The sequence below is a fragment of the Chelmon rostratus genome, chromosome 14, assembly GCF_017976325.1.
Source record: "Chelmon rostratus isolate fCheRos1 chromosome 14, fCheRos1.pri, whole genome shotgun sequence".
In the NCBI taxonomy this organism is placed as follows: domain Eukaryota; kingdom Metazoa; phylum Chordata; class Actinopteri; order Chaetodontiformes; family Chaetodontidae; genus Chelmon; species Chelmon rostratus.
The window spans coordinates 21,256,665-21,283,412 of record NC_055671.1 but is presented as its reverse complement, the minus strand read 5'-3'; the positions used below and the strand labels follow the sequence as shown (position 1 = coordinate 21,283,412).

At 43.8% G+C, this 26,748-nt stretch overlaps 1 protein-coding gene across 3 annotated transcripts in view; it reads left to right on the top strand.

Annotated features, from left to right (window-relative positions):
- The window catches only part of si:dkeyp-23e4.3 (rho GTPase-activating protein 7), a 96,964-nt gene extending 76,703 nt beyond the window's left edge, over positions 1–20,261 (top strand). For 2 of the 3 annotated variants that reach the window (XM_041951824.1, XM_041951826.1), the window contains exons 6-17: positions 108–324; positions 415–813; positions 2,238–2,593; positions 3,603–3,779; positions 7,472–7,631; positions 7,724–7,922; positions 8,864–9,077; positions 13,899–14,013; positions 14,118–14,354; positions 15,590–15,819; positions 16,978–17,151; positions 19,969–20,261. In XM_041951824.1, the coding sequence (XP_041807758.1) occupies positions 108–324; positions 415–813; positions 2,238–2,593; positions 3,603–3,779; positions 7,472–7,631; positions 7,724–7,922; positions 8,864–9,077; positions 13,899–14,013; positions 14,118–14,354; positions 15,590–15,819; positions 16,978–17,151; positions 19,969–20,077 (2,587 nt within the window). In that variant the 3' untranslated portion in view covers positions 20,078–20,261. The remainder of the gene's footprint in view (positions 1–107; positions 325–414; positions 814–2,237; positions 2,594–3,602; positions 3,780–7,471; positions 7,632–7,723; positions 7,923–8,863; positions 9,078–13,898; positions 14,014–14,117; positions 14,355–15,589; positions 15,820–16,977; positions 17,152–19,968) is intronic. The other variant, XM_041951825.1, reaches the window with a different exon arrangement.
- The last annotated feature ends 6,487 nt before the right edge of the window (positions 20,262–26,748 follow it).

Genomic DNA, 26,748 nt, shown 5'->3' with positions numbered 1-26,748 from the left:
TTTCTTGTGTCCTGGATGGAATATTTTTCATTCCAGAGTTACTGGATCTGCATATTGTTCCAAGTGCGGCTCTAACCGTAGAGTTGTACCTTCCTGAATGTCTCCAGCCTGCAGGTTCGACCCAACAGCCGTGCATCTTCCTCGCCCTCGTCTCCTCACACCATCAGCAGCAGCAGCAGCAGTAACAGCCACTCAGAGAGCAGCAGCACTGTCAGCACACCCAGCCCGGTCACCCGGGTCAGGAGCAACTGCAAACGCTCCAACAGCGGCGTCGGCGTCGCCGGTGGAATGACACAGAAAAACCAGAACCACACTGGGACAGAGGTCAGTTACGTTGAAGGATACAAACACTGTTTTACTTTTTCCTTTTACTTCCCATTAAACCTTCACTCATCCATCTGTTCACCTTTTCAGGCCTACAGGAACCAGATCAACAACAACAACAACAGCATCCATGAGAGTCTGGTCTTCCAAATCCCCCACAGCCACAAACCGGGGACCTTCCCAACCTCCCTCGCACACAAGCACGCCATCCTGTCCCCCATCATCGACAACACCTCCGTCAACTGGAGGACCGGGAGCTTCCACGGTTACCGGGGGCGACACAGCTCCCGCCGTGGCACGCCATCGCTGGCCGCTGGTGACCAGGACCCCTCCTCCTCTTCCTCCTGCGACGTCCCGAGCCCACTCGCTGCGCTGGACCATCGGCTGAGCGTCTACGACAACGTGCCCGACGAGCAGCAGCTGTCTGGAAGTGAAGGCAGCAGCGGCGGAAGTGTTAGTGATGCAGAACGGATGGGTGAGGAGTCAGAGGTGGGTCCAAAGACTGCTGCTACACTGATGCTTGTATTTAATTTTATATTCAGATATTTAAATTGTATTTTGTCAGTGGAGGATAAGGTTGCCTGCCATACATTTTTCTGATATTTTGCAAAAAAAACAGCTTTGCTAGTCATACGTCCAGGTTCCTTTGAAGCATCCTGAGGCCTTGACAGTGCTGATGCTGACTTGTAGGTCCATCCTCTGTGTTGTGAAGCAAAAAAAACATCACAGAAAGGGATAATGAGTCATCCCAGTATCCCTCTTATATGATATTTCATATAAGATTCATTAAACTGCTGCGAACAAAGCTCCAGCAGAGTGGAGCTGTCCAGGTGCTGAACAGGTGACCTCCGCTGAAGGGCGTCTGTTCTTGGTGCCGAATCTCCGACTGTCACTATGTTGGATGAGTGGGATCAAGAGTCCAGATATACTGTAGTTATATCTATTGTTCCACCTGGCTGTGACTAACTGGCTTTGTGGATGGAGAGATTTTTCCTAAAATGACAGAACAGGTCAGAGGGAGATAAACAGAAAATGATTACTTGGTGAAGTAATTGATGAATTGCTGTCAGGGAACAACATGTACAATATATCATGGTTGTTTTGTGCAACAAGGCTGTAAAATTCTGCAATTTGTGCCCTTTAGTGACGGTTTTACAGAGAGCTTCAGCAACCACATACAGAGTCATGCATATCAAAAATCAAACACAAGGAGCAGACTGTTTCTCTCTCGCCTCCTGCCTCTCTGCTAAAGAAAATCCTGAAAAAAATCTCAAATGAAAGTCTATAGAAACACAAGTAATTCAGTCGAAGACATCGATTCTGCTAAGCTGAGCTCCATATGGAGTTTTCCCATGAAGCCAGAAATCATTTTGTGAGTACTCGTTTCAAATTCCATTTTCGATTGAAGCTATACAATAATCTCTGACTGCTTATATGAATCATCTTGCTTCAGACGCGTTTCCATCTAAAGGAGAAGAGGAGCCGTTTGGAATAAAGTTGGAACCCTCTTTGACAAATAGATGGCAGCCGTGGATAGGAAACCTGACATAAAATATTACAGAAGTCATTAATGGCTTTTAAGGAACCAGTTATTTTTTTACTTCTGATCCTTGGAGACATTGAGTAATACCTCTCCTCCACAAGTGATGTATGGCAATTAAATCCTTCGTAAGCAAACTCCTAAAATCTGCTGAATCAGTCCTCTGAAGAGAAAGTTAAAGGTACTATGTCTTTAACAAGCTTTTATATTTCAGTTTTTGTTTTAATGTTTTGTTTATTCTTGATTTGAAAAGTGACCAAAAGTTAACAAAAACGTTGAAAAGTTGCTGAATTTTCTCTAAGCAAGAGACAAAATCTGCTTCAAAAGTCTCTTTTTTGGGAATTTTCTCGTGACAAATTCTTTCTTCTCTCAGGTGAGTCGGCTGTTGGCGGGGGAAGACGTTCTATCGGCTCTGGACAGTGTTTTGGAGAGGATCAGCGACCTCCAGCAGCTGGTCTCCACCTGGTCCGAAAATCTGTCCGAGGACGACTGCCAGAGAGGGTCCTCCTCTACCGCTTCCTCCTCCTCCACGTCTTCCTCTTCTTCCTCCCAGGACTCACCTGCCCACGGCTCCTCGGCCGCCTCCCCCTGCCCATCCTCCCCCAGCCACATCCACCTGGAGGTGCAGCATCCAGAGGAGGAGGAAGAGGAGGAGGAGGCAGAGAGCCGCGAGAAGGCACCGGTGAACGGAGAGGAGGAGAAGACAAGATCGCCGCAGCCCAGGAGCAGGTGAGAAGGCTTTGAGTGCAACGCCAGAAAACATTAAAGCAATGAAGTTAGTTTTTATTGATAGAGCACATCACATATCACCAGCATTATAATAGTGTTTCACAGGCGTTGGTAAAACCAGATCAGGGTCATTAAAAAGACAAAGAACTCAGGAACAGGAGGAGTGACATTTAAGCTCCTTAGTTAAAAGCAAATTATTTCGGCAAATATTGATTAGCATAAAAACTCGAGGAAGTACAAAGACATTATTGGACACTTTACGCTGCTCTGGACATTTCTAAATGTGAGCCTTTGTGTCCAGCGGAGCGCTAATAATGACAGAATGAGGATTTATTCCCTCAGGCGTCAACCAAAGTCAAGGTGGAGTTACTGTGAGGCAGTAAAGATGAAAGCATCAACCACATGGCGAATCGTTTTGATCGCTTTTGTATTACTGCTTTTATGCCTCTTGCATTCTTTCTCAGATATAGAGCAATAAAGAGTTATGAAGCCTGTCCTGCCACGTAAAGTCAACCACATCGTCGCTGAGTGCGGACGGATGCTGCTTGTTTCCCATGTTCTGCTTTGTGTACTGTGTGCTTCACTGGCTTAGTTTTAATATAGGTGACCCATCATGTGTTTCTGTATGTGCACTGCACACATGTAGCGTCACTCTCAGCACAAATTTAGCATGTTTTTCACCACTGGAGCTAAACATCTTTGTCATACTTGTCAAAGATGTCACAATTGTATGTTCTGGTGTTTAAAGAGCATTAGCCTCACATGGCTACTAGCATGGTGTGCATACTGCATTTTAACCGCTTTCATGCATATGAATCTGGTTTATTATGGATCTAAATAGATGATATAGATAATGAGACAACAACCATCATTTTAATTTAATAGCAAATATTCTCAGTAATAACATGCAAGTAAAATACTCATTTTCTTGAAGATGTCAGCTCTGGCTTATTACTGGTTCCACTTCTCTTGTTAATACCGCCACAATGTGTGTTTGCTGTGTGACCAGCAGAGTGAGCCAGCACCTGCACTGGTCCAGCGAGCAGAGCCTGCCCTCCCTGCCCACCAGACCAGGAGTGGAGAACCAGTCTGCCTCCCAGTTCCTCCTGCTGCAGAAGCTCTCCCTGCTCAAACTCACAGCGCTGATGGACAAATACTCCCCGTCCAGCAAGCAGGGCTGGAACTGGTAAGAAACGTGAGAGGACAGAGGCGATTTCATGGTTAAAAGTAAATGCTGGTGTTCAGCAGAGGTTGAGGGCAGAGGTGAGGGAAGGTGAGAAGTAACTCTCTGTGGAGACAACAGTGTTCCTATGTTCTTTGCTGCTGCACAGCTGCATGGAGAAACTTCTTCAAGGAAAAGACTGTGGAAAGGAGGGCAGGTGGGTAGGCGGAGGGTAAATATTTCAGGCAGCCTATTTAGAAAATTCATTCATTATTCATGGCTCAGGTGCAACCTTTCCCCGGCTTAAAAAAACATCATGCTTTCAGAGAAATAAACTCCTTTCCAAAAAAAAAAACCCCAGGAAGGACTGCGGGTGGCTCACCTTGGGTCTGCATTCCTGGAAAATCAGAGCGAAGTTCCTTTCTGCCTGCTGGTTAACTGCTGAGGCATTGTGGGTTGTTTTGAACTGCCTTCTCTTTCTTCAGAGGGTCACACCTCTGTCCTCTGTCCTTTCTGCTTTCTCACTCACTTTTAACAAATATCTCCAGGGTCTGACATCAACCATGGCCTGATGGCCTGTGGTCAGAGCAGTACTGGGTGCTGGCTAGTTAACGGTATGTCGGGGCTACTGAAACATGGGTTCGCTGAGCCTACTCAAACTGCTAATGCAATCCTTACAGAATATCCAGAAACACAAAAGGCAGACAATGAAAAAAACAAGATGAAATGTATTTTGAGAAGTTGAAAGTATGTATGCTAGGTTTTCTTCTGACAGGGAGCGAGAGAGCGTGCACGAGGCAGAGGCATGGTGACGAAACCAGGTATTAAACAGGCCTCAGGGCTAAATTAGTAAAGACCTTAATGCACATAAGTGCCGATGTTATTGTTACTTGTGCTCTTCTGCTCTCTGTGTTGGGACTGAGCTCCTCCATCACCACTTGTGACCGCCAATGAAAATACTTCATCAATACGCCTGCTTACCAGGCATAAACATGTAGAAAAGCGATATTTGAATCGGCTCTGTCCGCAGTCTCCCATCAACCACTCTGTTTTACATAACCTCAGCATGGTAACAAGGTAGAAACAAGCTAAAACAAAAGCTGGCTGCATGCAACTGTTTAGCTTAGTTTGCCACACTTCTTAAAGTTTGGCTAATTGTTTGCTGGCTGAGACAAAGCAGCCCCTCTGCCAGCAGGGCCTGCAGGCAGTGCAGCAGAGGAAGGAGGACAGACGACGGGATGGATGAGCGACGCTGGCTGATGTCTGTGCTCTTCATTCATCGAAAAAGGGGGTTTTAATACCGGGAGAGAATATATGTACCATATGTTTACAAAGAACTTGAGTTTTCACTTTGAACAAATGACTGTGTTTGTTTGTTCTGTTAATGTCTTTGAATTTATTGAAGTGTCAGTGAAGGAAGGCTGTGCTTTTCTCTACTGTTGTTACATAGGTTTACATTTGGGCCGCCAAAAATAAACTTTGGCCACTGAATTGAGAATTAGTGTCTGTCTCCGATCTTATAGATCATGAAGGTAGACAAAGTCAACGAGATCCTGGCACAGAAAAACATTGGGAAATTGTTTAAGAATAGGTTGTTTTGTGCATCATTTTCCCTCATTTAACTGATTCTCTACAACGATCCACATGGAAAATGGGAAATACGGCATGTGGAAAATAAGCCAGAATTATCCTTCAATGCTAACTGGGTTGCTAACAGCTTAGGTCCCTTTCATTCAGTGTTTGTAACATCCTTATAAGAGCTTAATATACAGCCGGTAAGGCAGTTGGATAAACAAGGGAGCAAGATTTTGGATGCAAATTGTGTCTTTTAACAAAGAGTTTGCAGACTGTTGAGATCAAACTGCAGCTTGTTTAAAACGCAGGATGTTTCCACTGCCCTTTGTGACATACATGGATTTAATGAGATCAGTGTTTTGCCTCCTACACTGTTTTTGGAATAAGCCCTCGTGCAAAATTGAGACAAATTCATTTTAAAGAATAATAAAACATTCAGATATTCAGCTTGTTTACTCTGCTTAACATTTGTATTTTCTAATGCGCTCTGAGTAAACACATGACCTGCTCGTTTTATGCTTTGGTAGAAAACCAATTAGATTTTTGCCGAGGTTGTTATGCTCAATGAGATAAGGCTGAATGTAGGAACGGAGCATTGCACAGAAAACCCTGCTGAAATTACTCCTCGCAGATATTCGTCTTTAATTTTGAGGATCAAACGTGTGTTTGGGAGAAGGAGGGGGGGGGGCTCAGGAAAAACAGCCGCTCTGTGGCAGCAGGTTGAAAAGCAGCAGCGAGACTTCCTGTAGTTCAGGTGTGATGTATTTTAGCACTTCAAACTGCTCCGTTTTACCGAGTTTAAACTTTAATAAATTACATTAGGGAGGAAAAATGAGCAGAACTCGTGTCAGACCCGACCTGTGAGGGAAAAAAGAAGAAAGCATCAAGTTAACATTTGTTGAGCAAAGCAGGAGTTTCAAATGTGCACAAACTCTGAAGTGCAAATTACTTTTTTTATGCACAAATTATGTGAACATCATGTTCCATCACCTCAAACCGGATTATGTGACAATAATACATAACAACACAATATTCATTCCAGACTATGTGGAAAGTTTGGGCAGGACACTCTTTGTGGGTTTTTGCAGAGGGCTGAATCCAAAACGGACTAAAACTGTAAGTGACACAAGTCAACCGTAGCTTATTTGTAAAAGTCAGACACATGCACACACTGTGTGTGAAAACTGGAAAAAAGGAAAAAAAAAATCTCTTCAGGCTTCTACAATTAGCTGAAGTCTTGTCATTTCAATGATTTAATCACTGATGCCAAAACGAGCGCTAGATGATCAAAAATACAGCAATTAGCTGCTGATTGAGATGGCTGATACTCGGAGGCACTTTCCTCAAAATAGCCGGTTTGTTTCCAAGAGCCGCTGTTAGATATGGAGGGAAAAAAAGCGGAAAGTGAGCTGAAAAGCGTTTAGAGTGCATGGCTGATAGCATTTTCTCTTTGTGACGGTGCACTCTGGTGAAAGCTGAGGGGTTGACGTGTGTTTTTCTTACTCTTAGGATGATGAGCCAAGTGGAGAAGAGGCTTCATTACTGATTGTCGGAGTGCTTTGTGTGTCTTTTTTTTTTTTCTCTTTTTAAACATGACCATTAGGAGGCTGCAGTTTTATCCAGAATGCACTTTGCCTTATAGTTTTCGGAGTTAAAAGCTAAAAAGCATCGCAGCTTTCCTGCATCTGGAACAACATAAGCACCCAACAAAAAAGAAAGAAAGAAAGAAAAATCTGTCAATAGTATTTATGCTTAAAAGGTTGCTGATATCAGTTCAGAAACATGAACAAACTATAAAGTGTTTCCAAAAGTGCAGTCTCTTTGATCAACATCCATGGTTTCTGCATGTTTTTTCTACAGAGCTGATTTGAATGGCACACACACATTCTAGCCATCACTGGAGACTTATGTAATCAAAATTTGTTTATTTGGCTCTTCCTTCAAAAGGAAACGCACCCGAGAGCAGCCAAGTTTTTTACACTTGACTAGTTGAGATTACAGATTCCCGTGGCATTTGCAAAACAATTCTTGAGCGTACTTTAATTTCCATAACTTCCCCCTCAGCACTAGCCCGTGCCGTTTGATTGCTTCGTAAAAGTCGCGGGACTGCAGGATTTAATGGCCGCCTCCGTCCCCTGCAGGACTGTTCCTAAACCACCGAGGAAGACCAAGGTGATGGAGATGAAAGGCCGGCGGGTCTTTGGGGTTCCTCTGCTCCTCGGCGCCCAGCAGACAGGAGAGCCACTTCCTCCCAGCATCCTCAGAGCGCTGGTCTACCTGAGGAACGAGTGTCTGGACCAGGTAATATCACTGCAGAGCGCTTTTTGTGAGCCACAAAAAAACAACAGAAAACATCAACGTTTTTATTTCATTTGTGTTGTGTTCTCTCTCAGGTGGGTCTTTTCCGGAAGTCGGGGGTGAAGTCTCGTATCCAGTACCTCCGCGAGCTGGTGGAGTCTGACCCAGACGGCGTTTCCTATGACAGTCAGTCTGCTTTCGACGTGGCCGACATGGTAAAGCAGTACTTCAGGGACCTGCCTGAACCCATCTTCACCAGCAAACTCTGCGAGTCCTTCCTCCACATTTACCAATGTGAGCAGTTACTATTGTTGTCATGTGACTCGCATTTCTACCTGTGTGAATCTTGATTTCTCACTTTGTAAAATAACCTCTGAAGTTTGGTTAAAACACCTCCGACAGAGGACAAAATGGAGACGAATTAGTGGTTGTGGTTTTTGCAACAGCAGCTAGCTGTGTGACTCCAGGGATCGACCTGCTAGCATGCTAAGATTTAGCTACTATTTGCTAAACACTAACATGCAAATGCTGGTACGTTTGTCTGTTAACTTGTTAGCATGTTTACAGATTAGCATAATTTGCTAATAAAGCAAACATGTGCTACCAACTAGCATGTTTCTGTACAAACATTAGCATATTAGCACTTCAAGGTGTATTCTGAATGGGAGCCAAATTTCCACAATGTACCCACAAATGTGTGGGTGTTACCTGTAATCTTAGCCTGTTAGCATACATACTAACCTCAAAAATTACCAAATGATCCCTTTCTTTGACGCATCTTCTTTTTTCTGTGCTTCAGTCTGAACAAAGCTAACATACTAAGCAAGTTAACAAGCTAATGTTGAGTAAAATAGCTATGCAGAAGTTTAACAACAGCATGTTAGCAGCGAACCACTAGCGCACAATTTAGCTTTGACACGTTGAGATGCTAACGTAAGCACACTCTATTTATTTCAAGCCTGGATATTTTGCAACTTAAGCAGGACCTCACAAGAGATTTTGAACATTTAACCACTAATCATGGTGGCTATTTTCCAAAATGTAGTGTTTTTTTAATTATTTCGTTTATTTTTATTGTAGCATGAAGATGAATTTACTGACATTTCATTCTTGCAGGAGGACGATAGCAGTGAACGTCGAATTGGCTTTATTTTCTTGCCCGAGTTCAAAATCATGTGATCTCTTCACAACATTGATATACACACATATATATATTAAAAGCCTTCTGCTTGCAGATTTTCCCAAGGATCAGCAGCTGGTTGCGGCTCAGGCGGCCATCTTGCTGCTTCCTGACGAGAACAGGGAGGCGCTGCGAACGCTGCTGTTCTTCCTGCGGGACGTGGTCGCGTGCGTGGACGAGAACCAAATGACGCCAACCAACATTGCGGTTTGTCTGGCGCCGTCGCTTTTCCACCTCAACACCCTGAAGAGGGATGCCAACGCGCCCAGGTGAGCTGAGACCGCAGACACCGATAAGTTAAACTGGCTTTTTCAAATGATGGGAACTTTTGGTGCACACCATCTGAGGAAAAGATGGAGATGGATGGAGGGAGGGTGGTGTCTGACCCACACTGTCACAGTTGCATAAGTCTCAGCAGCAGTTACATAAGACCTCTGCTGTTAGGTGTGGAGTCCACTTTGTGTGTCTTGCTTTAATTTGGCCTTATATAAAGATTATGGAGATGGTAACAGTCTAAATACAGTATTTCTCTGAGACTCATTAAGTGCAAATTGTTTACATAATATTTCAACTGGAGTTTATTTTCTGACACTGTAGTTCATAAGTGCTGTTCTTTCCATCACTTCCTGGATATTGGACTGTCCTTGAACACATCACTAAAGACAGTTTTGCAAATGTATTTGTTTATTTAGATTTATATTGATAAATTTAACAGGGACAGTGCATATTAATAATCATCGCTGTAGATGGGCCAGAGTTAGCCAAGAGGCTATTTTTCATCTGTAGCTGCTGGACAGATGTTACAAAGTCACATTAAATTGTCCCCTGTGAACAGACAAAACTGATCCAGTACTGCTTCAGATTAATGCAACGAGCAAGTTTCTAATCTCTACAAGTTGTGTTTTATAGTGTGCTGAACTGAACGCTGCCTGGAAGGTGGTTCAAACCAATCGTTGAATAATAGTCTTATAATTCAAAGATTACAGACTTTATAGAGATAAACCTAAATGTGCAAAACCACTCGTATGATCGCTTGAAGGAAAGCTCAGTTTTTGTATTTTGCCCCCCGAGTGTCCAACAGGACTGATCGTCCTGAACAATCATTCAGATGATGACACAGGATTAAATTATGTTCGAATCCTGTGCAAAGAAAGCTAAAAAATCACGGTTCATGGTTCGCTTTTGCGTCCAAGCCCCCCGATTCAGCGTCAGATCCCGACTTTGTCTCTGGCTCATGCGTGCATGTGTGACTGCATGTGTGTGTTGGCTGTCACCCACGGCATGTTGACATTTTGTTGCTTCATTAGACATCATGTTTCCAAACTTCTCCGTTCTCATGGGTGACATCACCTCTGGATCTGTTCCAGCTGTTACACACACACACACACACACACACACACACACAGTCTCTCTGTAATGACAAGCTGTCAGCACAGTTTACACAGAGCGAACGTTACGTAACCTCCACCAATTTCCATCTGGCCTCAACTTCACTCCCTGATATGAAAGATATTTTCTATCTGCTTCTGGGCTGAGAGTCCTGCTGGGCAGGAAGTCATAAACGGGAGAGAACAGATAGAGAGGTGACACAGAGAGAGGGGAGATAAAGAGAGGGGACAGAGTGAGACTGTCGGGAATGATAATGACTGTGCAGTTGGTGATTTGTGTTATTAGGAAATGAACTTAATTATTAGGAGACACTCAGTCCCCTCAGTGTTTGCAGACCATTTATCTGAGCTCTGAGTTCGTGCTCTAGAACTGTGTCTCGGCTGTTTCGGCTTGTTTGGTCTTGAAGGTCCAAAATCATAAATAGGACAAAATATATCCCACGATCAATCATCTGATCCACTTCCTCATTACAGCGTGTTTGTTATTCCACCTGTGAAGCCCGATTACAAGATTAACCTTATTGCATATGTTGCCTTTCCAGAGCCACGGCTCCAAACTGTCCCTGGTTTCAGTCCAGGTTCAGGTTTTATTTTTCTTCTGTTGCAGCCTTTCGATGTTAAAGAATTAATTCTTTAACATCAGTGGAAGGAAACATACAGACATACCGTGTGGGTGTTTGCTCGCACACACACGCTCGTCCAAGTGAGACAGTAATGAGCTTAAAGGATAAAGCTCCTGTTATTTTTCATGTGTTTTCTTATTGTCAAGAAATCCCAAGAAACAATTAAAGAAGTTGGTTTGTCTCTAAATACTTTCTGATCTTCCGTCTGCGCTGAAGATGTAAATCTTTAAAAGCACCTCATAAATACAGAGCTTCATTTTTAAAGGAAAAAGACACGACAGGAAAAGAGAGAACATGGCACGAAATAACGAACAAACATGATGAGACACGACAGAAAAGGACATCTTAAATTACCAGGACGAGAAAGGACGTAACAGGACAGTGCATTACATAAAGGAGACTACAGCTGCTGATGAATTCATTAGCTGATCAGTTTTCTTCAGTAATCCACTGATTAAAGGACAATTCTGGCTTTTACTTTTCTTGTCGTCAACAAATCCCATGAGGACAAAAACCGACAATGTTTTAGTCTGTCTCTCACAGACTTCCTGTCTGTGTCTCTCAGCTCATAAATATAGTTTTATTTTTTAAAAAGGGTCAGTGATTTCCTAAAACAACTGGTCTCTGTAGTTTAGGCGAGGACCACGACTTCGATTCCAAAAAGAAAAAAAAAAACGCAGATTGAACAGAATGTGATCATTTTCTGATCCTTTTTGACATGTATTCAATAGAAAACAGTACAAAGACCATATATTTAATGTTTTACCTCATGAGCTTCATTGATTTTTGTAAATATCTGCTCAATCTGATGCAGCAACGTGTTTTAAACAAGTCGGGACAGGAGAAACAAAAGACTGAGAAAGTTGTGGGACGCTCCAAAAACACCTGTTTGGATCATTCCACAGGTAAACAGGCTGATTGGTAACAGGTGAGAGTATCATGATGTTCACAAGAGAGGATGGAGCAGGGGTCACCACTTTGTGAACACACGATTGGATAAAGGATGTTACTACATGGGCAGGGGAAGACTTCGTTAAACTGTCGTCGGTGAACACAGTTTGTTTGAAAATGGCTGAATTCTGTTTTTATTTATGTTTTACATAAACTTTTTTGAGTCCAGGTTGTGTTTCCAGCAGCAGATTAAATCCACACTCGGAGCTGTAGCGAGTGTTTGATGCAGCAGGACAGTTTATGTAGGATTGAGTCAAATGAAACTGCAGTGTGTGTGTGTGTGTGTGTGTGTGTGTGTGTGTTCATGGTAATGAAGGAACATGTCAGCCAGTGTAACAGCCTGGCTCACTGATGTGTGTTTACCCGTTTTTGGACAACAGTGGAAGATAAATCAGGCTTTGATACACACACAGTCCTGTTAGTGGGTGCATTCAGTGTTGTTTGGAACTTTCTTCCTTTTTTTTCTGACTTCATCTTCTCTTACACAATCACCCCTCCTCCACCTCCAGACTCCCTCATCTCTCTCCCTCTCTACAGATTTTGTCATCCATCTCGTCTCTATCCACCCTCACATCATCTCTCTCATCCACATTATTTTGTTCCACTCATCTCCCATATCTCCTCCCGCTTGTGTTCTCTCCTCTCACTCTTTTAATCACTTTCTTCTCAACTTTCCTTTCGCTAACTTCTCTTCCTCTTGTACTTTCCTCCCTTCCTTTCATCTCCACCTCTTCCTTTTTCCACTTTGGCTCTTTTCCTCCCTTCAGGCTGGCGGGACAGTAGATGGAAATGACATAACGACACAATCAGCACTTTGCGCCTCCCTGCTCCTGGAAGCCAAAGTCCCGGCCTGTTGCAAATCATGTCGCACTTTGTGGTGGGAACAATAACTCGGAAAATTGACTGCCGCTCGCAGCTTTTCTCACACAGATCTATAAAATCTCATCTCTGCGTCTTTTTGCTCGCGTTTCTGCTTTGACACAACTCACCGTCCTACTGGGACATATACTTTTTAATGGTCTGGCCGCCCGCCCGCCTGCCTGGGCTGGTTTTAAGTGTTGGCGTCTAATTTCCCAGTTTTGTAGCGCTGAAAAGAGTTTGAGCTGTTTGATACGACAAAACGCTCATCCTTCTAACTTTTTCTCAGTCATCAGAAACTAAAACAACTTAAAAGATAAAACTTCAGAACAAATAAAACAACTTCCTGTTGATGCGTCAGTTTCCAGTAAACCTCAGTGATGCGACATGAAAGCTTTCCAAAATGACCCGAATCTGTCAGTTCCCGTAATTGTGCCGCGGTGCTGCTGATTCCTGTCTGCTGCCCGTAAACCTGCCGCGAACGAGCCGAGTCACATGTTTCACACCCTCTTCCTGTAAAAAAAAAACCACGCTGGAAATAAAAGTAGAGAGAAACAGCCGTGTCTCATCTGTCCCACTGATCCGTCAGCAGGTGGAGTTTCTCCTTCTGTTGTGTCTGGAACAAAAGAAGCTGAGTTGGGTTGACTGTTAGTTGCGAGGTTGTTGGTTTGCTCCCTGAGCTCCTCTTGTGTCACAGTGTCCTTGAGCAAGACATTGAACAGCAGCTGGCTCCCGATGTAAGGTGACACTTTATTTAACAGTAGCTGTGAATGAACTATAATACAGTATACACTGATGTCAGCATTGGTGGAATGTAACTAAGTACATTTGACTGCTTCAGTTACTTTTCAGATTTAAAGCCTATAAATTCTGATGCTTTGTTCAAATTTAAACCAGAGCTTTGCAACCTTTTTGGTCTCTGACCTCTTCTGTTACATCAGTGTGTAGTTTCAGACGTCTCTGAGTTATTAGCCCCACCAAAGAGACAGTTTTGTCATTTTAATAACATTTGGTTTTCTTTTTTACTCTCCCTTTAATCCCCTCAGGACACCTTAAATTTATCTGGTGACCCTTTGAAGGGGCCAGACCCCTAGGTTGGGAAACACTGGACTAAACTAGCAAACTCCACCTGGAGCAGCTACAGCGTCGTGGAGTATTTTGTCAGTGTGGTTTGATTTCACTTCAGGATCTGAGCACTTCTTCTATCACTGGATTTCGGTATGTGTGCTTCCTTTAATTGAGAACAATAAAAGCGATCTTGTTTCTGCAGGTCGAGTCACAGGAAGTACAGCCTGGGCCGCCCGGACCAGCGGGACCTGAGTGAGAACCTGGCTGCCACCCAGGGCCTGGCCAACATGATCACAGAGGCCCAGAGACTCTTCCAGGTACAAAAACTGACATCCTGAAGCTGTACAACAAATATTTTATTAAAGCTAAGGAGACAGAATGAACTAAATAATGTTAACAAATAACTAAATCCATCCTGCAGCTTCCAGAGTTTTGGCCCGGTCAGTGTTTAAGTGCTGGAGGCCCACCTGATGACTTCCCCTCCGAGGAGGGAGGAGCCCTGTTGTCTCACAGTCAAAGTGGAGGTGAGGAGGAGCATGAAGAGAGGAGGAGTAAACTCCAGCTGAGCACCCAGCACCTCCTGAAGGAGGCCAGAGAGAAGAGCCGAGGCTGGGAGAGCCACCCGGCTCCGGAGCACGTGGAGCTGGCCTTCAAGAAGGTAAATGAAGGGGGTTGGATGGACGGAGAGGATTCTCAGGTCTACAAACTCATTTGAAAGCAGGCTGTCAGTATGCAGGTCTAATCTGTGACCTGTTTAAGTTCAGTACTGTATTGTAATTCACAAAAATTTAGTACATACATTAATATATCGTGAATCTGGAGGAAAGGATGAACAATGAATGAGTTTGGAAGGAAGAGTGAATTAATTATGGCCATAAATAATGAAGGCAGCAAAGAGGGAAGAATGAATGAAATACAGCAACAAGGAACGAACAAAAAGAGAAACAAAATATTCAAATGTTGAAAAAGGTACTTAAAAATACAATCCGACAAATAATGTACCATGAAAATACTAGAAAATGATGCTACAAAATAAATGACCATTGAACTTACAGTACAGAGACAAAATGTGACTGATAATGCAGAAATAATAACAATCTAAGAAACTAAACAAAGGAATGGAGATGAGAAGTGATCAGGAAGAGGGAAATGAATAAGAGTAAAAGGAAAGTCATCGTTTTTATTCACAATTTTAATCATTTCTTCAGGGATTTTATGCCTTTATTAGATTGTGACAATAGAGATGACAGGAAATGAGAAATAAGAGTTTTTGCATTAGTATGGTCTCTGTTTTGTAGTATCTGCTTGTTGTATTGCAACACTGTGATGTGTATACTACACACCTGCAACTCTCGAGCAGTCATTTGCTTACCTGTGTGTTTAAGTACAGCACATGCTGACGGATGCATCTATGTGGAAGTAAACATGATGTGTATTTATGCTGCTGACAAATATTACCTGTAAAGAAATAAGAGAGATGTAACAAAAGGCCCCAGCTGGAATCCACGTTCTGTGCCTCAGCCCCATTCAAGTCCACCTTAATACCCACAGGCCAAATGTAGACTGGATGAGTTTCTAGTGTCCTCCTTTCCACGCTGCCCCTGAAGTGATCCTTTGCGAATCCATGTTCATTTAAAAGTGTTATGAGCTAAAATGAGGCTTCAGTAGTTCAAATCCAGTGGGCGTCTTCACCCTGCCGGTTGACTGTAGGTTATTATACATTACTCCTCAAATGGTTTGGTGCCATGATTATCTGTCTTCAGTCTGGTTTTCTCCGTTTTACATTTGTGAGAGGAGTAATACCAGCCTGATTTACAGCGAGGGCAACAGAAGGGTCAGACAGCGCATTTTAACATTGGCTCCGTTGAATTGTAATTCTCCACTCGTCTGCAGATGGATGACGGCTGCCCGCTGTGGATGTGGCGCGGCTCCGTGGAGGTGGAGGCTCCCCAGAAGGAGCTGCTCCACCGGCTGCTGAGGGAGCGGGAGCTGTGGGAGGGAGGCCTGCGTCAGGCCGCCGTCATCCAGACCTTGTCCAAGGACACCGAAGTCTACCGCTACCTCCTCCAGGGCCAGGGCCACAGCCTGGGCTCACGGCCCCCACAGGAACACCTGCTGCTCAGGTAATGAGGCAAGGCGAGCCCCAGGCTTCACGGGCCTCTGGGTCTTAACCTGCTGAGCTCTACGGAGCGGCGAGGACGGACGAGTCACAGCCAAAAATACTCTGAAAATGTCAGTTTGATTTAAAGTCGGAGACGGCGGTTTGTTTTGTGTGCGAGAGGTTTGAATGGGGTTGATGAAAATTTAATCCAACCCTGAAGTCAGATGAGAGTTGACAGTATCTGTGTTTGCAGCTGGATCACATCACACCGCGTAGCTCCGTCATATCTCCTGGATGTGTGACAGCGTACATGAACTTTGAGTTACCCCTGAGTAACACATTAGAAACAACACTCCTGCATTCAGAGAAGCAAATCACACAAGAGTGTCATTGTTGTCAAATCCCAGAAAAATACCAAAGACAACAATGTGTTAGTCTGTCTCTAAACACTTCCTGTCTGTGGCTCTTAGCTCCAGGACCATTGGCTCCTGCTGAATACATACATTTGTAAAAACGCCTCACAAATACATCGTTTTCAGAAAGGTTCAGTAATTTCCTAAAACAGCTGCTGACTGAAGTTTTAATCAATCAAACAGGAGGTAAAAGGGACTATTTTCAGCGGTGGACTGCTCCATATTTGGTGCTGCAGTGAGTACTTAGAGCAGCAGCACAGTGTATGTGGGATGTGTTATAATATGTTTGGACAACAATGGAGCTCTCTGGCACAGATGAACAAGACATATCAATCTGCATCCACAGACAGCATTTTCATCTTATTCTTATTAATCCGTTAAAACAGCTTTGGAGGTGTCCTCGTGGTCTGAGGTGTGTATGATTTAACTGTAATGACCCAAATTGAATTCCTCCCGGGATCTTTGTTGCACGTCGCCTCCTTCCTGTGGAAAAAACGAGCTTTGGAAACAGTTTTGAACAGATGTCAGTGGGAAACTTATGACTGTGATTTTTACCAAACAGAGCAGCGAGCAGTTATTTTCTGTCTTTGTGTGTGTCAGCATCAATCGAACGCCTGCAGGGCTTTTTATTCTTATCTTATTGTCAGTTTCATTTAATACACGTTGTGTTGAGTTAGAACTGCACACAGTGAACAGCTAACTTACAGTCTGGCTGGTCATTTTTTCTGTGACTCTTCTCCTGATAATCTCTTGTCCCTCCTTCTCAGGACCTGGCAGGCAGACCCGTCCTCCAGCCCTCTGTACCTGTCCTCTGTATCCACGGAGCACCCTGAGGTCTTGTTGGAGGGGGTTAGGGCCCACGTCCACTCCTGCCTCTACCTGCTGGAGCCCACCGGTGCCAGGAAGACCCGACTGACGCACCTCTGTCGAACAGATACCAGGTAAGGATGAGTACAGAGGAAGAAAGAGTGACTTTTTGCTCGCTTCACAAATTAGTGTGAGCCTTTGATGGCTAAAGGTGAGTCAGTGAGGGAAACAGGAGGTAAAAAAGTAACACACTCATATTGAATAACTGCCAGGATGCAGGGACAGCAGAGTTATTTAATTATCAGGGAGGAATGAGGAGGAACAGCGTCAGGATGAAGATATTGCAGTATGTGTGAGGGATCACTGCAGCGTAGTTACAGCTAGCAAAGACTGACAGGAAATATTACAAAAAGGATGTTTTTTCACTTACCCTCGCTGGCGTCGGGCCGTGCAAATAGTTTCGTTAGTCCGTGTTGTGAGATGTCTGAAAGTCCTCTGGAGGTGAATGGAGTCTTATTTGTGCTCCTAAAAGCCAATACCAATACTAAATTTGCATGAAAATGTGCAAATCTCAAATGTTTACTATATATAATGCATAAGTTTTCCAATTAAAAGCTAAAAGCCAAATCAATATGGCATATTTCCATCGCTTGCTGATAATTTTATTGAATTTGGCCCCATTAAAATGGCAGAATGGCCCTTTAATGAATAAAGACAGAAGTAAAACCAAGGGCAAAGTGAGCTGCAGGAGCTACAGAGAGGCTGAGAGGATTTAAGGCCGTGAGAAGCCTATTAAAAGAAATATCCGGAGAGAGCTCTTAGTCCATCTCATCTGTCTTAATTGATCCCGTTCTGTGTTTTTGACCTCTGCCAGCGTCTATCTGCAGTACAATCACAACCTCCCTGTAGGTGAGCACATGAGCGAGAGGAAGCCGAGGAGGAGGAACAGCCCTCCTTCTCATGATTCATGCCCTTTGAAACTAAGTTGCTGCAGATTTTCTGCTGCTTACATGATCAATTTGACTCTCGGCAGAGCCCCGCAGCTCTATTTGTCTCAGTTGATTAAATGAAATGAACCTCAGTGTGACAGAAAGCAGGTGGCGGCGGCTCTCTCGCAGAGGGCCAGGCTCGTAGCATCTCATTTAACTGCACTGGAGTTTGTTTTTTCCAACAGCCAAGGCTGCAGAGAAGCCAAGAAGAGACCAAGAGTCTTCAGCCATGCTAGCAACTCTATACGGCTAGCACAGCAGTCCTTTGAGCTACATGCTAACATTCTCAAAGGACAAAAGCTAACATGCTGATTTAGAAGGTTTATCATGTGCACCATCTTCATTTAGTGTGCAAGCATGCTAACATTTGCTAACTAGCACAAAACACAAAGTGCAGCCGAGGCTGATGGGAGTGTGATTGCAGATATTTAGTCACCAAATATAGCGAAAATCCATCCAATATTTGTTTGGACATTTCACTCAAAGCTGCACATGTGGACCTCGTGGTGGCGCTAGAGAAGAGTTCAGGGCATCGTCAAAGTCATTGGGATTCATCCTCTGTGGAACATGAATGTCATCAATAGAGCCATGATGGTAGCATGGCTAAAAATGACGAGATGAGCTCATTTAAAGTAATAAATATTTAGACTTTTAATTGCTTACAGATACAGAACATCTTGTATTGCTACCTCATGTTCTTTCCTTACTGTCAAAACTCTGATTAACACGGAATTTTGAATCAATATCTCATATATTTCAACTATTTTTGACTAAATTTGATTTAGGGATCATAAAGCCTGAAGGTCAGCCATAATACTAACTTGTTGTGAATAGTTTTAGTGAAATGAGCTTCCATGAGAAACAAACTGAGCTGAAATCGAAGCCTTTATTGTTGTAACTTTGGCCTCCATCGAGTGAAATCCTGCAGGATTTTGACTTTGGGCATTTTCAGTGGTGTAACTGGGACACTGGGCAAGCTGATCATCATAGAAATAGACCATAAGATTTTGATGTTTATTGCAACTTTGGAAATATCTGCTGCCCTCCCTTCGACACACAGCTCCGCTCAGCCAAGAGCTGAACTGCTGCTGTCAAAGTGTACACACGATCACATTTTAGGCATTTAACTAAACCTGCTACCCAGAGCAACAAAGAGCGTGTGCAACAGTGAAAGCTTCAATTCCAAGATCATTTACAGGCAAGCAGCAGGCGTCTGAGCCACATCAGCCTGTCAATGCTCCTCTTATGCAAGAGCGATCATGTAAGAAAGAAGTGAAAACACCCGGAGGGATGAATGCCTCCACTCTTTCCCTTTGTCTGTCACTTTCTCTCGCCTTTAATTTCCTCTCGTGACAGAGCTCGAGCTAAACGTCTGTGGTGCACCGGGCTGTCTCGGACTTATTTGCTATGACATTAATTTTAAGTGCTTGTTAGCTTCGATGGCAAGACAACAGATCCACAGCATCAAGGTCAGCGGAGCTTTTTACAGTACGCGCCTGGGAAACAGATCCTATCGCCTCCAGAGGAAATTAAACGCGTTATAGCCTCCCTCAGTGAGTGAGAAACATCACGGATGTTTTGTTTGGACTGGAATCCGCCTGCAAGTACCGTGACAACAAAAGTTCAGAGACGCATAAAAGATGCAAACACATACAACTTGGGTTAAGTTTTACAAGTGATCTGCTTGAGCGAATGCGCTGCTATTAGCAGTAAATATTTAGATGCGATACCTAAAATCTGAGACAGAAGACGTAAAGCAGCTGAGCAGAGGCCGGCAGTTACACGCCTTTTTCACTGCAGACATGGTGACTGCTGATAACAGGAAAAGCACACATGTAACAAATAGCATTTATGATAAATCCTCAGTGGAACACAGTATTATGATGAGGATGCTCATCTCTAAGGAATTATTCACTAAACAAGCATCCGACTGACCTTTTCTTTGTGCGTTTTATCTTCCAGGGGCCGGTCGCCTGAGTGGCACAGCAAAGTGAGCGGACATCTTCTGGCCTCTGGTCTCGTGGCCATCCGGGACTCCTTCAGAGCAGTTCACAAAGAGACCAAGATATGAGTCAGTGCAGAGGTGGAAGCTGAGGACTCGGGATGATTTATTTATGATGTTGCACTAATCCGGAGTACTCACCCCCGACTTCGAAACTGGTTAAACTGCCTCCCGTCCCACCTCATTGCAGAATGCTGGAAAAAAAAAAGAGACTACAGCATCGTTTTCACAGGACTTTCTCCAAGTTTTAAAAGTGAAACTCGAGGCCCAGAGCACAGCAAGCCGGGAAGGTGACCTCGGCTGGCTTCCCTAAACCATTTGTGTCGCTTTGGCTTTGACTCTTTTCGAGCTGCTGCATGTGCTCACTTTTTTGTCAGTGACCTTGCAGATTGCCAGCAGCACCTCTGCACTCCCTGCTGCGTCTGTTACGCTTCACACTCAAGTTCACAAAAAAAAAATGCAAACCGTGGCGAGCTTTGACAAAGAGCGTTTTGATGGGAGGATGAAAAGCGGAGGCCTCATTTGACTTCTAACTGAGGAAAAACGTTGAGATGGAACAAGTGGACAGCGAAGTTAAATTTGTATCAGGAGCCGACTTCGTTATTTGTCCAAATTTTGCCTAAAATATGCCAAGAAAAAGAGAGGTCACCGATCTCCAATTCAAGAAGCAGAGGAAAACACAGCAGTTGCCCGGACGACCGCAGGAAGTGGACAGAAAAACACCAGGAAACAGACTTTCAGCTACCAGACATTTGACTCCAGCGGAAAGTAAAGAGGAGAGAGTGGATGCTGAAAAGCCAGGACGACGGAATCTGTGCTACAACCAGGAACAAAGCAGCGTCACAATGAGAAACCAGAAACCCTGCGCAGCCACTCGATGATGGGATGTCGTCTCGATGACGATTTCTAGGCGAAAAAAACCTGTTCGCTCCAGAGAAAGTTGCCTCACCTGAAACTGTTCAAAGCAGAAAGAGACACTCCGTTTTTTTGTGATTCATTCTGAGACAATTATCCACAAACCAAAGCCGCGTGAACTGAACTGAACTTCTGAGATGAAATGAAATCCCACAGAGGCATTTTCTTGTCAAATCTACCTTTCAGCACGGCGCAGAGCAGCTGGATCCGGCTGTGACGAGGATTTAGCGCCGTCGCTGCCGCGCGAACGTCTCTCTGTCCCATTTGACTGACTGTTCTCGCTTTGTAATTCGACCCGTCCTGTAACAGGACGCGCGTGTGTGACAGATCAAAGACGAGCGATATCTACCTCTCCACAGGACGACGCCGCAGTTGCGTGACTTTGAAGCGCGGGCCGCGGCCTCACCGAGCGGCTGGGGGCGCGAGCCTTTTGTGTGCTTCCTGGCACTGTGACGGATATCCAACCAGACAACTTTCCCCTAAACTTCCTGAATTTTTTAACATTTGTATTTACTCTTGCCTGTCAAGAGTGTCGTATTTCATGGAGGCACTTGAGTGTTACTTCACCTTCAAAGCAGGCTCGTCCTACATATTTCAAAGTGTCATTGTTGTCAAGTGGGTGCATGTAAATGTCTAAAAGTCCTTTTCGTTCAAACGCCATATTTCAGATGATTTAACTTAACGCATATCAAAATACAAATCTCTTATATCTAAATACAAATTGTATTTAATTTTGAGCTTTTGGAAAACAATTTCTTGTTTGAGTGTGTGTGAAATCTAAATTTCTTAGTGCCAAACACCTAATTAAAATGTTTATTTCTCTCTGAATCTGTTTCCTGTTGTTTTTCTCCCTCCTCTGTGACTCGTCTAAGTGCCAAACAGATTACCGAGTGTAATTTCAGAGGAAGGTGGTGGAAACAGCAGGCAGTGTGAAGATGAGGCGGCACACTGCGCCACTGAAGCACAAGAGATTAATAAGCTCGGCGCTGCGATCGCGCTGCAGACTTCCAAAAAACTCCAGACTCTCACCTCTTTCTCCCTTTCTCGTGCTCACAACACCCACTTGTATCCGATTTGCATAAAGCTTATTTACATATCTTATTGATTCATCTCAGATCAGATAGTTGAATCGCTGATAAACACTCGGCGCAGAGGCACTCAGAGCGAGAGACAGATGCCGAGCAACAAAACGCGATGTAAAAATACTTCTTGTGGCGAGGACATCATGCCCCGGTCTAAACAGGATTTAAAGGAAGAGGAATAATTTATGCAAATTACAAATAACAGAAGCACAGAAGTGCCTGCAGGCACCTTTAATTTCTGTACAAGTCTGTTCTTTCCATATGGTGTTAAAACACCATGACGTGAACTTTGGATGAACTTGAGGTCAAAGGTTAAAGGAAAACAATAGTCTGTAAACCACAGAGCTCAGGTTTGATCACATTCGCAACATTTTGTGAAATTAAATCAAAGGATTGTCGCATGAAAGGAGCCGCCTGCAGTGCTGAAGTGATCATTGCCACCAAACCTACAGAGCTGTTAGCTTCTTTTACCTCAGGAGCCCGTTAACAGTACGGTTCAGTGTCGCGGCTCTCATCAACCTCGTTTCCAGCAGCAGCTGTTCGCAGTGAAAATGCTCTGATAAACCCAAGCAGCACGCCGAGCAGCAGGCAGACGATGCTGGAGACTGGCCGGTGAACACAGTGGAGCTTTTAATAGCTAGTGGAGACCAAACCAGAGCTAAAAGAGAGAAAACACTGGACTTACATTGATCGCGTGGACACGAACACGACTCCAGCAGGATGATCTCGTTACTCTGCGTCTGCTGGATAGGGAAGCAGGAAAGTGTTTCTTAACACATTAGCTGTAACAACAGGGACAATGACAATAAAATTTGACTAATGGCATTTTAATTTAAATAGAAATTGCACTTTTTCTAAAGTTGTTTGCTTAGAAAGTGTTAGCAAACACTCAATTCAAGTTTGAGTCCCATTGAGTGGAACTCCAATATTGATTCATCTTTTAGCTGCTTTTGTTCTCCACCAACTTCTGAAAGAAATAGCTCGCTCTTTAGCTGCTAAACACTCAATTATGTTCACCAGCTAGTCTCCAGCATTGTCGGCCTGCTGTTTGGTGCAGGGCAGGTGGTGTACAGCAGGTTTATCAGAGTGTTTCCATTTAAAACAGCTGCCTGCTGCTGGAAACAAGGTTGATAGGAGCAGTAACACAGTGAATGTGCCATACAACCAAAACTATAAGCTGAAAGAGGCTACAACAGGAAACTGCAGAGTTTGGGTGGTAATTCTCACCTTACACAAAGATGTTTGATCCATTGTTCATCTGAAAATGCTGATTATTGCAGCTTTAAACTCTAGACCATGAAGACTGTACTTGGGCTAAAGATTATTATTTTCATTGCTGATTAAACTGATTATTTTCTCGATTAGTCGATTAGTTGTTTGGCCTAAAATGTCAGAAAATGGTGAAAAATGTTGGTAAGTCTTTTCAAAAGCCCAACATGTCGTCCACAACTTGAAGATATTCAGTTTACTGTCATATAGGAGTGAAGAAACCAGAAAATATTCACAGTTAAGAAACTGGAATCAGAGAATTTTGACTTTTTTTCATTAAAAATTACACATTGATTAAACGATTATCAAAATAGTTGCAATTGAAAAGTTGGCAACTAATCGATTAATTAAGTATTCGCTGTAGCTCTACACTGCACAGAGTAAAACATCAGTATTTACCTTCCACCTCTGGTCTGCACCACCAGGACGCCACTCAACTTCTCCCCTGCACGTTAATTCAGAGGCGTCTTCGTCAGCAGGGAGGACGCTGCTCCTTCAGTCCCCACAGGCAGCTTCTCCAAACGACTCAGGCCTTCAACCAGGCGACACCCCCGCCACCAACCCAGCTCTCTAATCCACCCCGAGGCGCCAGAGGGACGGGCCGAATATGAGCTGAGGCCACCGGGTGACGAGATGCGTCCATCCCATTGAGGCAGGAAACGTTATTGCTTCCTGCGTGGCAGGCTTTCTCCTCCTGGAGCGACTGTCATAACACCTTTAACACTGTCTCTCAAACAGCAGCTCACCCCCCCCAGAAAGTCCTGGGATGCATTTAATGATGGGAGACTACCAGAGAGGAGAGGTCTGTAGATATTTCATAAGTTTCAAAGACGGGTCACAAGCATGTGTCTTCCCCTCACGGCTTAAGGACTCTTTCAATAACTATTGTATGACTTGTGACGATTCCTGGAGTCATACAACTTTTATATCTCTGGAAGCGCACAACTGTCTGCTGGGTAAAGGCAGGCTACACAATTACAAGCTTCCAGGCTGCCTCAGAGTCTGTGTGATGTATAATTAACATCATCAGGTGGGTTTGTTTGCTTTGCACTTCAAGTGTCTGCAAACAAAGCCCACTTACTCACACAGGCCGTGGAGGGAAAAGACTGTAATTGCTGGAATATAAAAAGCAGCTCAGGTCAAATGTGACTTTCTATACGTCCGAGTCGCCGACGCTAAGAAAAGCAATTAGAGTAGAAACGCATGCAAAACTATTTTCCCTGATTAGGCTCGGATTTGTGGAATTTTGATGTGATCTTACAAACTGGTGGCTGAAGCCATTTGTAGAAAACGAGAGAATCCCACTGGTGCAGGATGCGTTTCCGTCACTCCTTCATTCTCAGGCCAACGTTAGCACTGCATAAACAACAGACACAACAGAACAACATGCAGCTTCCTCATTCATGTCAATAAAATCAATTTGTTGGCACAGCAGAAGCAAAGAAACACAGGTGAGGTTTGGGACCTGATTTGAAATGGAGCCATGGAAACAGACCGGGATCCAACATGCATAAATCAATGCTAAAAAACAAACATTCAGTTAAACATTTAAGTTTGTGCTCATGTCGTACATCATTGGGAAACAAAGATTCTTGCGGTTTGACTGATTTGACAGGATACAATCAACATCAACAACAAACAACCAGCTGATTATAAAACTGAGGGAACTCACCTACGAAGTCTCGCAGTAATCCACAGGTCGATGACTCCAGCAAGCACTGCCTGGTTGCTGGCAGGGCCACATGATCCAATCAGGTGGCTTTTCCTCTGTTGTAACTGCAGTAAGCTTGTACACATGGGTAACAGGTTGCTTTCAAAACGGCCGCTGCACTCTGACCTTTCGGCTGACACCTCACTCGGCTAATTAGGCTCTTCCATGTCCACAGCCGACGATAGCCAACGAGAGCCAGCGACGAACAGAGGTGCCTCGTTACCAAAATCGACCAATCAAAACTGATTGTGCAGATGATTGGCGCTTCACTTAGCCAATGAAATTCCAAAAATGAGAATATGTTATTTCAGTGAGTAGCTTACAGTCAAAACAATAAATCGAGTGCAAATAGAGATAATACACAGGTTTGAAATGATAAATACAGTAAATGGCCTCAATATAAAGATATACGGTCAAATAAAAGTATAGATACCCTAAATATAGACTGCCTGAATACAAATACAGATATTCATCTGTAATAAACTAAAAGTTTAATCGATTAATGGAGAAGTTAATCTGCAGGTAAACTGATGATGAAAGTCACAGATCACAGTATAACCATGCAGACGGTGTTTGATGCCAGATACAAGCTGCTTGACAAATCAATGTTTTATGTACGACGCCACTGAAAAAGTTTAATTAAATGTGTTTCTCTGACACACATCGATCACCTGTCAACCAATCAGTGCAGACAGAGTGTCAGGAGCTGTTCCAGGCTCCCCCTGAGTCCTATTCACTTTTCCTACAGACCACCTGTGATGACTCACAGCTGGAGCACTTCCAAGGCTTGGATCGACATGAAACTCTCTCAGTATAAAAGATTAATAACCACTTTAGAAATGATCTGGTTCTCTGATAAAAAGAAGTTGAAAATACAAGACGTCTGTGGAAAGTTCAGGGTAGGAGTTAACTATGACTCCCAAAGTGCATTACAACAAGAAAAATCCAATCACTGAGCTGAAAAGCTAAAATTTAAGTTGTTAGAAAACAAAAAAAAATCTGCAGCTTCACTCAGTTTTAGTTTCGTTCACACATTCAACAACAAAGCGGTTTGACTTTGCTGAACCTCTGATTCGCACCTTTGATTGGACTCTCTCGAGGCTCATGGGTATGGTACTGTGAGGAGCTGTCTGCTATCAGGGCGTAGGACAGGAGGGGGCAAAAGGGACTGAGTATACAAAGTCTTCTTGTGAGGGGGGCCCACAAAGACAGTAAAAATAGCTGGGGAGGGACGGGACCAATAGAGAACACCTGCAGGTTGAACTGCGTCCCTGTCCGCAATGCCGAAGTCAACAAGAAAACATGAGAAACAAATCTGAAATAACTAAAACTGGTGGCCAGAACACAAACGTGCATGATTTGTTCCATTATTATTTAAAGAAACAGCACTTCTGAACCCAGCGGCTCCTCAAACGTCGCTCTGCAGTGACGCGGCGCAGCTACGAGTTCAACGCTGCTCCTTCTCTTAGCGCCTCATTAAAAGTTGCTCCCAGCAGCTTTGCTAAAAGGTCGTCTCTCAGCTAAGAACTTTAAGTGCCATTCAGGGGGACCCCTAGTGGTAAGATGAGATACAGCCCCAGATCTGAGAAGCCCTGAGGACATCCGGTCCTACAGAGAGACAAGAGACACCAGCAGCAACATGAAACTCCAACAATTAACGAGCAGCTGTGGTTGAAAAGAGCAGCAACGTGTCATTTTCCTGCACTTCACTCAAGAAAACACTGAGGAAACACTCCTGAGAAGAAAAAGAGCCTTTTGACAGT